Source organism: Ranitomeya variabilis, chromosome 4, assembly GCF_051348905.1.
Source record: "Ranitomeya variabilis isolate aRanVar5 chromosome 4, aRanVar5.hap1, whole genome shotgun sequence".
Taxonomy (NCBI): domain Eukaryota; kingdom Metazoa; phylum Chordata; class Amphibia; order Anura; family Dendrobatidae; genus Ranitomeya; species Ranitomeya variabilis.
Genome location: NC_135235.1, coordinates 213,414,686 through 213,427,006, shown reverse-complemented (window position 1 = coordinate 213,427,006; position 12,321 = coordinate 213,414,686). Strand labels below are relative to the sequence as shown.

Below are 12,321 nucleotides of genomic sequence, written 5' to 3'. Positions count from 1 at the left end.
AAAATTCTTCCAAAGTGTGTTGATGATTCTGCTGAAAGCTGGAATTTGCAACATGGACATCTTCCAGCACAGTTTAACTGATCACGAGTTTGGGAATTATTTCTTAGGCTGACTTGTCCTACATTGTGATTTTCACGGAAAACCATATGTTGAGCATAAGGTTATGACTGATCGTCAACAGACCTAACCGTGTTGACCCTTTATTTGTGGCATTATCTGATGAGTAGAGTCAAGAAAACTAATCCCCAGTGTCCAAAACTGAAATAAAATTCATGCCCAGAATATCGAACCTGTAGTGTTGCAGACGATATTCCTAATCATAAGATGGGCACAAGTTTGCATAGTCGCTGGCAAAGTTATTATTGTGTGCAAACCACAGAAGGGAAACGGTTCTGTTTTTCATGGCCTACCTTAAATTAAAAAAGATAGGTGTAGAATTTTTTTAGAGATTGCATCTAGCTTGTCTAATGATCAGCTTGTCTACTTTTGACATTTTTTTAGATACTTCTGAAAAAGATCCAGGTCAAAAGGGTGAGACAAAGTGACGTTATCAATGTGTGATGACTTTTTAAGCAATCACTGTTGTTGCAACAAAATTTTGCTTATTAGATTATTGATTTAGCTGCTATGAAGATTATAATTCACTTTTTTCAATCAAAAATGTTTTGGGTTTTTTTTGGCTGAAAATTGCTTTTGGCTATGTGCACACGATGCAGATTTTGCTGCGGATCCGCAGCGTTTCCGCAGCTGCGGGTCCGCAGCAGTTTTCCATGAGTTTACAGTACAATGTAAACCTATGGGAAACAGAAAACGCTGTGCCCATGCTGCGGAAAAAAACGTGCGGAAACGCAGCGGTTTACATTCCGCAGCATGTCAATTCTTTCTGCAGATTCCGCAGCGGTTTACACCTGCTCCAATAGAAAACCGCAGGTGTAAAACTGCAGTGAAATCCGCGGTAAATCTGCGATAAATCTGCAGCAAAAATGCAGCGTTTTTGCCCTGCAGATTTATCTAATCCGCTGTGGGAAAAGTCCGCAGAGGACCATTCTACGTGTGCACATACCCTTAAAGTTTAGGCTGCTTTCTGTATCCCTTCTTTGCAACTTCATGTCCACTGCCTGTTATCGAGTCTAATCCATCTGAAGTTACAGACAAGCAAGATGGCTTACAGGAAAAGAGGGCATGTCATTTCCAAGCCTATTCTCTTTGCCATCTCTTACATGGTGTGTAATGTCCTCCAAATGACTGAGCTTCAGGACTCTCCAACATTTTGATATTGTCTTTTTGCTTATTTTCATATGCCTGTCCACTTATGAAACGTTATCAGCTTGTTTCCCCTTCTTTTCTTGACGTTTTTTTGCAGTGTCTGCTAGCTCACTCTCTTCATCCTAGGCTTGTCTACAAGATTTGCTATCTCTCTTCTCTTGCCTCCTTGTTTCTTATAGAACAATAGCAGTAAATAGCTAAGCAGTGCTTTGTGCTAACTAAGGAAAGTGAAGTTAGCGCACATGCTGGCAAGAAGTTAGCGCACATGCTAGCAAGTCCTAGTAGATCTGGCAGCTGGGGAAGGCATAAAATAGCAAGAAGGCACTTGCCTCCTTGTTTGTCCTAGAACATTAGCTGTGAAAATTTAATCTGCTTTGTGGAAACTAAAGCAGGGAAAGTCTACGCTAGGTTCTTTTATTCATTTAAAACCTCAACGCTCCGCGATGGAAACGTACGTCGTGGTACATGTCAAGGTGCTGAGCCTTCTAGAAACAGGGCAAATGCAGGCTGTATTATGGCTTGTGCACACATTGCAGATTTGATGTGTTTTTGCCATGCAGATTTGCTAGAAAAACCTGAAGCAATCCTGATTCCAGCAAAGTGAATGAGAAACCTGAAGTGTCATACACACGTTAAGTATTTTTGACTTGCAGATTTGATGCAGAAAATAATCTGCTCCATGTCAATTCTCTCTGTGTTTTTGCCAGCGTTTTTCACCATTGACGTCATTCAAATCAAAAAACGAAGGACAAAATTGCACATTTTTGCAGCTGCTTTTTACCTGCCAAGAGGTGCCGAAATTTCTGCATCCATTTACTCAACGTGAGCACATAGTATAGAGGTATCCGCCTCGTAACAGCTGAGATCTGAGCTAGTATCATACATTCCTAATAACCCTTGAAATACCACTGTCAATTACCAATTAAGCTGCGAGATCCCACCTGGGCATCTGTAAAGGGCACACCCTGCAATACTAAAACATAGTTTTGTTTTTTTTTACTTGAGAAGACAATTTGAAGATTTTTTTTTGTATAAATTATTTTTTTTTAATTTGGTTTGTGTCACCATTTTCAGAGACGCGTAACTTTTTTTTACTTTTTGGGGTAAATAGTGCAGTGTGAGGCCTTTTATGATGTGTAGGAAGCTGATGATTTTAGTGATTCCATTTTGGGGTATATTCAACATTTTGTTTGCTTTCAATTTCATATTTTTAGGGAGCAGCGGCAACCAACAAAAAACGGCAAAAAAAACCAAACAATTTTGGACATTTATCGATGCCCTAATGCTAAATATAGTAGATGGTGACTGTGTATCACAGCCAGCATTTGCCTGGTATGATACAAACTTAGCTACTGAGCCCACTGGGACCAGACACAGGATGTTACACATTAGGGGTTACACATACTTTGTCAGGTTTACAAATGCTGTAAATGTTTTGAACAGTCTGAAAATGTACCAAATTTATCAGTGTTGTCTCATACTGCTTGATAAATTTGACCTAAATTTGTACTGCCTAGTATTAAGTGTATACCATTTGTTAGTTGACTTACTTTGGTACACAAAGATACATGAAAATTGTGGTGAAAATTTAGTGCACAAGATCATGGTTTAGAGCATACCCTTTTCTCCATTCTCTTTGTGCTAGAACATGCCCCTTTATCCACATGCTTCCATCTAGACCATGCCCTTTTCTCCACTCGCTTACTGCTAGACCCTGTCTTTCTCTTCCTTTTAGACCATGCCTTTTTCTCCACTCGCTTACTGCTACACCCTGTCTTTTTCTGCTCTCATTTCCTTTTAGACCCTGCCCTTTTTTCCCACTTGCTTTCCACTAGATCTGTCACTCTTCTCCTCTCACTTCCTGCTAGACCCTGCCCTTTTTTCCACTTTCTTCCCGCTAGACCCAGCTCTTTTCTCCCCTCTCTGCCTGCTAGACCCTGCCTTTTTCTCCACTGGCTTCCTGCTAGACCCTCCCCTTTTTCTCCACTTACTGCCCTCTAGACTGTACCCTTTTCTCCACTTGCTTTCCACTAGACCTTGGCCCTTTCTCCACTCGTTTCCCTCTAGGACATTCCTCTTGTGGAACATGTTAAAAAGTGGTCTTAAACACCTATAGATGGTGCAAGGCATAAAAGGCAGTTTTTAGGCACAAATTTAGCTAGATTTCACATGTCGTTGTTTTAAATCAAACCCAGTAGTTTAGAAATGACTTTGTTCATAGGACCCTCAATACAAACTTCTTATCGCAAAATACCTAAAGATCAGGAAGCCAAACCCGTTTACCAGGGACAAATTTTTGCACTATTTTATATTGCATTTTGTGTACCGTAAGTTTAATTTGATCCAGCTCTTCTGTGTCCTTTTAGATCCTAACGAAGGATTGACTGTCGGTCAAATAGTAGGCATTGTCATCGGTTCGATAGCAGGCGCAGTTTTGGTTTTGGGCGGAGTAGTATATTTATACAAGAAGCACAGCGACTCAGGTAAGTAGAAGAACTGTGAGTAAAGATAAAATACGAGCAAGGGAAATGTATTATTAGTGTGACAAATCATTGGCCAAGCAGAAAAACCACATTGTCTACAGACCCATCAGGAGAACTAAGAGGACATCTTGGATAGGGTATATGGATGTGAACGAGGAAGGTGCAACCACTTGAGACCTTGCATTACATGGTCCACTATTGAATTCAACCAACATTGTTTAATAATGCCCATTTAATGGGTCTGCTGCAGGTGAAATGAGTCAACTCTTGCTTGGGTTTCCACAGGATGATCAGCGAGTCATCGGTTGGTCTCCATTTTAGCCTTGATTCATGTGATTGCGGATGTATCTCTGGTCTAAAAGGGAACTAACCTCGCATTTCATGCTGCCAATTCCAGAGACTGGTGGCACAATCGCAGCCAGTTACGTCTTTCTCCGAAACACTCCAGCATAATAGAGAAAACATAGCCTGAAGATCCGTCCTAGAACGATGGGGGAAGAACTGGCCAGTCTGGTGCGGCACTGGCTGGTTTCTCCCTGCTCTGCTCTGGTTGATTGACAGGTGTCACCCTTATACACAAATGACAGAGACCTGACAATCAACTAGTAGGGAGTTGGGAGAAGCCGGCCGGGGTGCCAGCATCGGAGTAGAAATGTCTACTCTTATGGTCTTCAGGCCAACTCTGCAAACTATGTTTTCCCTGAGACGCCAGAAGGTTTCCACTAAAAACATACCCATCTGCATTTGTGCCGCCAGGCTCTGATTCTTGTTTCTTTTGGTTTGGGAAGCATCAATTGAATTATTGGTTCCCTTTCGGTACACACAGCCAAAACTCTGCCTACCCAATGCAGGACTAAATAATACCCCTATTTGGAGGGTGGTCGGAATTTAGGCCGCACCTATCCAATCTGGCTGGACCTTTATGGTTCTTTTAAAGAGATAATTCTGTTAATTAATTGAAATCATGTGTTGCATGATAGCAACTATAACCCTGCCCAAAAAATCTCTGCTATAGCACCCCCATTGGTAAAGGGCTACTGACATCTTCAAGATCCTATCGCAATATGTAGTAGGTGTAATAATTTTGCTATTATTATCAAATACCTTCAATTAGAAATGTAGTATAGTTTTTCTGATTAGCTATGTCGCTTACCCCTTGTGCAGGGCATTGCCTTGGTTACAATTAGTTGTTAATCTTCGTGACCATGGATACCTAAGCTACTGCACATGGAATAAGAAACATAGCTAACCTGAAGAACTATACTACATTTCTAATTGAAGGCATTTACTAATATTATTATTATTACACCTATAAGGGAACAGATGAGCAACTTCGTGCATTTATCTTAGTTTTATACTGTGATGACTTTTATTCTGTTGTTGCTTTTATTATTTATTTTTATTTATCCGCAGCCTCTCACGAGCCTTAAACGCCTTGCTTTCTATTTTATTACCAGGAAAATGATTGGGTTACTTTTGAGAGTCAGAGGTGGAAATCCTACCCAGAGGATTAATATCAAAGAAGCTTATTGGATCTTTCAGCTCTACAAGACCTAAATCAAGGTCACGCTGCATCAAAAAGTCCACCATGTTTGCATGATTCACCTCTGACTGGCAGATTTACTAATGCTCAGGGCGCTTCTTGGGGGGATTGTCTGCACAGCCTGAACCATAGTTGCATGCACTATATTAAGACCATAATGTTACACTTTGCACCATTGTCTCCATATATTAAGGGGAGATATATATACATAAATATTTTATTTTTTTTAATTTTTTTTTTATTTTTTTTCTTTATACTAATTGTTTGCTTTTCTGTCTACTTTCTTTCACCTTCTCGGGTGAATGTATGCATGAAATTCTGCAATAACTTGGAATTGTAAAGTTCAGGGACCTATAGAGTAAACATCACTGGCGTGGTATCTGATCGGCCTCACTACCGGAGATTCCTATATAATGGGTCACAAGGTGACCACTTTAAAAAAAAAAAAAAAGGGTTGAAAGGACCAATATAACAGAACTTCCATGCAGGTACCCTCCACCCAACGTACCAAAAAAGTAAGACTTCGCATAAGATCTGTTTACTTCAGGTGTGGCCAAAAACGTGGGTACTCCACGAAGAAGTTGAAAAGATGGCCGACTTTTAAAATGATGAAACAAAGCTAAAATATGTCACTGCTTTTATGATTGATGCAGATCCCTCACCAATCCCGAGAATTAACATCACTGCTTTCCCTGTTCCACACCTTGCACCCACTGTGCAGTGCAATGTTTGCTGCTGTTGCCTTCAGGCCCCTTCAATCTTTGGATCACTGAACGTCCCAGAAGTTGAATCTCCCATCAGTCTTAAAATCATTTCATTTCATAGTCATGTTGTGACTTATTTTTTTACAAGATGGGAATACCTTTATTAGTAAAGCAACAAAGAGGTAGTGTCATTGTTTATTTTGGGTGGAGAACCCCCTTTATGTGCCAGAGTGCTGTATGTTGGTCCACAACCAGTAGAAGGAAGCGATAAGGTGTCATTAATTTTTCAGTATCTTTTCCTATTGATAGAAGGCCTCATTCAGATGTCTACAATGTGGCTGTATTTTTTGTCTATAGACTACAAGACTTGGAAAACCCAAAGTGCAAGTGAGCCAGACTTTGATCACCACGACACTATGGGAGGCACATTTCCTCCACCTGAATGAGGCCTTACTTGAGTACATCATCCAAATTGAGAGGTGCAATGACCGCATGTACAGGTTAAGTCGAGTTCGACGTCCGAAATTCACAGTCCTAGTTGTATTGTGGAAGGGAAGGGGTTTGACCTGAACTTATCTGCCTCATTTCTGACTATGATGCGGTAGATTTCGGGTCAGGAGATCTGCCGCTGGTCCAGTTCCCGCAGCAAGTACTTGGACCATGAATGTCGGCCGACTGAATCTTTCCCTAGGCTGGGTTCACATTTCTCGTATTCGCAAGCATTTCAGAAACACAAAAAGACCTCAGAGATGGGTAAAGCTGTTATAATCCACCCCCATCCCCATGTAGAATCTGTTCTTGTTTTTAGAACTTTACTTAGAAGTGGCTCCAAAAACTAATAGAAAAATTTTTAGTGTACTAAAATGTCGAATCAGCTGTTTAGTGACAGTTTGAACATTATTAAAAAGTAATAACTTGTCCAGTTGGAATATTTTTATCACCTATGTGTACGATGGGTGATAACCTGCTGATCGGTGGGATTCCAACCTCAATGATCTTGAGAAAAGGCTCAGAACTGCCCAATTAGGACCGAGTGGAGTTTGCGCATACGCACCACCGCTTTCCTTATTGTCTACGGGAGTACAGGAAATATCCAAGTACGAGGCGGTCACCTCTCAGTTTCAACAGGACATTACGTCGCCCAGTTCTTGAAATCGGTGAAAGTCCCAGCGGTAGACCGCCATCTATGCGGAATATGTTGGCGCTATATAAATAAAAATTATTATTATTATTATTATTATTATCTATCATTACATACCTCTGTTCTTGAAGTAGGTGAAAGTCCAACTGGTAGAATATCATGACCTAGGCCGTTTCTTGGAATCGTCAAAAGTCCTAGCAGTAGACTGCTATTGATTTACGTAGCCCGTTTCTTGGAATCTGAGAAAGTCCCAGTAGTAGACTGCAATCGATCATTACATAGCTTAGTTATTGGAATAGGTGAAAGCCCCAGTGTTAGACTTCTATCTTTCATGACCTAGGCCGTTTCTTGGAATCGGCAAAAGCCCTAGCAGCAGACTGCTATTGATCTACATAGCCTGGTTCTTGGAATCGGTGAAAGTCCCAGCGGTAGACTGCCATCGATCATTGCATAGCTCGGCTATTGGAATAGGTAAAAGCGCCAGTGGTAGAATGCCATCTCTCATGACCTAGGCTGGTTCTTTGATTTACGCAGCCTGGTTCTTGGAATCGGTGAAAGTCCCAGCTTTAGACCGCAATAATGCATAGCTCAGTTATTGGAATAGGTGAAAGCTCCAGTGGTAGAGTGCTATCTCTCATGACCTAGGCCGGTTCTTGGAATCGGTGAAAGTCCTAGCAGTAGACTGCTATTGATTTACTTAGCTTGGTACTTGGAATCGGTGAAAGTTCCAGCATTAGATTGCCATCGATCGTTACCTAGCTCGGTTGTTGGAATAGGTGAAAGCCCCAGTCGTAGAATGCTATCTCTCATGACCTAGGCCGTTTCTTGGAATCGGCAAAAGTCCTAGCAGTAGACTGCTATTGATCTACATAGCCTGGTTCTTGGAATCGGTGAAAGTCCCAGCGGTAGACTGCCATCGATCATTGCATAGCTCGGCTATTGGAATAGGTAAAAGCGCCAGTGGTAGAATGCCATCTCTCATGACCTAGGCTGGTTCTTTGATTTACGCAGCCTGGTTCTTGGAATCGGTGAAAGTCCCAGCTTTAGACCGCAATAATGCATAGCTCAGTTATTGGAATAGGTGAAAGCTCCAGTGGTAGAGTGCTATCTCTCATGACCTAGGCCGGTTCTTGGAATCGGTGAAAGTCCTAGCAGTAGACTGCTATTGATTTACTTAGCTTGGTACTTGGAATCGGTGAAAGTTCCAGCATTAGATTGCCATCGATCGTTACCTAGCTCGGTTGTTGGAATAGGTGAAAGCCCCAGTCGTAGAATGCTATCTCTCATGACCTAGGCCGTTTCTTGGAATCGGCAAAAGTCCTAGCAGTAGACTGCTATTGATCTACATAGCCTGGTTCTTGGAATCGGTGAAAGTCCCAGCGGTAGACTGCCATCGATCATTACATAGCTCGGTTGTTGGAATAGGTGAAAGCCCCAGTGGTAGACTGACTGCAATCAATCAGTTATCAGAATTGGTGAAAGTTCTATCGGTAGACTGCCATCGATAATTCCGTACCCAGGTTCTTAGAATCCGTAAAGGTCCCAGAGGTAGCCTGCCACTGATCAGCAAGTTTTTACCTATTGCCCATTTACACAGTTTAAACTACACTGTTAAAAAAATACTTTGTTTTTTCCAATTTCAACTATTCTTGCTCCAAAAAAGCCTCTGAACACAATCTGAACACATGCATGCATTATATAACACTAAGATACCGATGTTTTTTAGACTGACATCAAAAGGAAAAATGATGATGCCATGTTCTGGACATGATATATTATAGAGAATATATATATTTTTGGAGGCATTTTAGGGGTGGCACATTAAAGGGTTTATCCGGTGAAACTTGATGGGTGATAACTTGTTGATTAGTGGTTGTTTGACAACTGGGATCCGCAGCGATCGGAAGACTGGACACTTTTATCCCTTTTAGAACGGTGGACATGTGCGACCTGCTCTCCATTCATTCTCTATAGAGCTGCTGAGCGCTGCACTCGCCGTTTTTCCAGCAGTCCCATAAAGAATGAAGGGAGCGTAATAGGGATAAAAATTCCTGGTTCTGCTGATATGTGCAGGTCTCAGCACTCGGACCCCCGCTTAAAAGAAAATTATCACTTTTTTTATTTTTTTATTTTTTTAATTTTAATAATGTGGACCCAGCCTTACTTCCAGTAGCCTGGGAAGGCGAGAGCGGTCAGGGATCTAACAATTTGGATGTTGATAACTGCATAATCTATTACTTGGATCTTTCATCTTTGTGGTGATGGACTACTGATATATATCCAATGTTCACGCTGTGCACCTTAGTAAATCTGCCTGCAGCATATTCATTTCACATTATAATATGACTAAGAAGCCAATGTTGTTCCATATAACTATGCCAATAACACAACGGAGATGATTCTACCATGTGTGTATTATATATATATAGCTTATATTTTGCTGCACTTTTTTTTATAATTTTGTAATTTATTTTAGTAATTTTGCAATCATTTTATACTATAAGCTTTACATGCATGATCTGTTAAGGATATTTATACATTTTAGGGACTTTTTTTTTTTTTTTTTTACATAAAGGCATGTATTTTTAGTTGTTATTTTTACAAGGTGGTTCTATAAAAAAAAGAAAAATATTTCCCTTTTTCGAGATTTTTTTTTTTGTTTCCCTGCACATAGCTGGCTTCTGTACGAGTTAACCGAGAATGTTAGTGAGCTCGTTCTTCGTTTGTAACTTATTTATGAGGTTTAAATCTCTGGTGAGAACAAGCTCACTAACTGATTCTTAGTTAACTCAAAAACACAGGCTATGGAAGCAAATGATGTAAGATTTTTAATGAAACCTAATTGTAAAAATGCTGTTTACCCCCAAATACATGGTATAGATGAAGTGAAATAATCACCACTTCTCCCTCTGTGACCATGTATATGTATTTATGTTCTAGACCGTGACCCGGTGATATGAACCTCCGATTAAACAAAAAAACAGTAAGTAATGATTTGTATATGTATAAGACTTCTTAGAGCTCTGTACCGTTACATATACCGCTGCTGTCTGTCCGCCAGCAGCAGTGATCTGGTAGTAGAGTAGGAATGGCCTGTTTCTAGGCTGTGTCTGCTGTATCGTGGGTGCTGTAAAGCCAGGAAGTGTAATGGTTTAATGATGAGAATTGATATGTTCGTGGCTAATATTGGGCCTTTCCTTAAAGGGATTTTCTGGCCTGTACGTTTTTTGTTTTTTTTTTTACATGTGTGATGCCGTTCACTTGTACGGTGCATTTTACCGCTGCTGCCAATCACCGGGGTCAGTATTGGGTAGCCTAGCTGACGCTGATGGAGAGGAAAAATGTATATCTTAGAAAAAACATTTTTAATGTATACACAAAAATTGCTAGATGTGCAGTTCTGTAATGTAAAAGTGTGGGTTCTTAAAATAAATCTGAGTTTTAGCAGTTTTCACAGTGTAAAGTTACAAGAATACAAATCTCTCTTAAAGGGGGTATCCGGGATTTTCTGAAAACAAAAAATATGCCTAAGCACAATCAGTCAGGTAGTGGCTACTTACCTGCCTGTTGTGCAAGGCCCCGTTCTTCCCCCGGCACAGAACGGTCACAGACTGCTCCTGCCGGCGATTCAGCTGCCTCTGCTGATGTCACGTCAACAGAGCCATGGCTTCTTTTCTTGCCTGCCTCTGTCGACGGGGTGCGACTTTCGACCTCATTTTGATTGACAGCCGGCTCCCCCAGTTAGGCACTAGGAATCTGACTGTCAATCAGAATGATGTCGGAAGTCCTGCCCTGTCAATTGAGTGGAGCAGGAAAGAATTCTCTGCTCTGTCGACGTGATGTCAGCAGAGGCAGCTGAATCGCCGACAGGAGCGGTCTGTGACCGTTCTGTGCTGGGGAAGAATGGTGCCAAGCACACCAGGAAGGTAATTAGTAACTGTCATAATCCAGTTTGGGGTTTGTTTTCTGCTGTCATCTCTCTTGACTGGTCATGCAGGGGTTAATCCCCTTGGCCTTGTTTTGGAGCTGGCTGGGCTTTTTAAGTGCTCTGCAGTCTGCTGGCCAGCGTCCGTGATAGTTTATGTTTCCAGGCTTAGAGCAGCTGACCCGTATACCCTGGGGATCCTTCTGCCCCTCAAATCCCGTATTTGTATTAGACCCGTTCCCTATCCCTAATTTAGTGTTCATCTGGTTGTTTCCCTACAGTGTATGACTCGGCCTGATCTCTGTACCCCGCCTCTTGCTTTCCGTCTCTGATACCACGTTCCCCACCTGGCTTTGACTCTCTGGCTTGTACCCTGCCTTCGTCTTACGTCTCACGTTTTGTATACCACGCTCCCATTTGGCTCTGACTTCTGGCTTGTCTCTGACTATGTGCGTTGCTGTCGCTTTTAGTACGTCTGCTCTTGACAGGTTCTGACTCAGCTTGCCTGACCACTCTTTCATTACCTGTGACACCTGTGCGGCTGCTCAGTGTTGCTGCTCTGTGAGTGTGCGATCTCTTCCCTCGCCATCTCCCCCTGGTGGAGGTTGCACTACCCTGCACTGCAGCCCCATCACATTATCACTGACCACACATTTAAAGGGGATTTTACTTTTTTTTTTCCTCTGGTCATGGACCCGCTTTGTAACTTGGCAGATCAAGTGTCCAGTTTGACATAGATGATGCAGGATTTTTCGGTGGATTATCAGACCCTTGCCACGTCTCATTTAAAAAAAAGCTTATGGAGACTGTTAAGACCGTGCAGGGAACCACCCTCCATGCTATTAGTGGACCTGGTGATTCAGTAGATGTTGTTTTGCACTCTCCCGAACCCTCGGTTAAGCTTCCTGACACCTTTTCTGGCGAAAAAGATACATTTCGTATGTTCAGGGAGGGTTGTAAATTATTGTTTACTCGGACCCCGATCGTCTGGGAATAAGACTCAGCGGGTAGGGATTATTATCTCCTTACTTAGGGAGGGTCCCAAATCTTGGGCTTTCTCGCTGCCCTCTACTGCCCCTGAATGGATGACGGTAGACATGAGTCCTAATCACACACCTGGACCCGTTGAAGCGCAGTCTGCGCGAAACGGTCGTCGCCCTGTTTGCTCCTTGCACCTTCGTGTACACCCACCGCCCTAGAGGCATGTCCTCACCCCACTGAGTGGTAGAATAAAAGGACTTTTAAACATATCGCTTGGT

General features: G+C 41.9%; 1 protein-coding gene across 9 annotated transcripts in view; it reads left to right on the top strand.

The window, feature by feature from the left end:
• The window catches only part of LOC143770334 (cell adhesion molecule CEACAM19-like), a 35,016-nt gene that overhangs the window by 16,626 nt on the left and 6,069 nt on the right, over nt 1-12,321 (top strand). For 3 of the 9 annotated variants that reach the window (XR_013214604.1, XR_013214602.1, XR_013214603.1), the window contains 3 exons: nt 3,633-3,749; nt 5,207-5,312; nt 10,078-10,120. Coding sequence is in view for 5 of the 9 variants with exons in the window: in XM_077259856.1 (XP_077115971.1) it covers nt 502-531; nt 3,633-3,749; nt 10,078-10,097 (167 nt within the window). In the remaining 4 variants the exon portion in view is untranslated. Of the gene's footprint in view, nt 1-501; nt 532-3,632; nt 3,750-5,206; nt 5,313-10,077; nt 10,121-12,321 lie in introns of all 9 variants that reach the window. The other 6 variants (XM_077259859.1, XM_077259857.1, XM_077259858.1 and 3 more) reach the window with 3 other exon arrangements.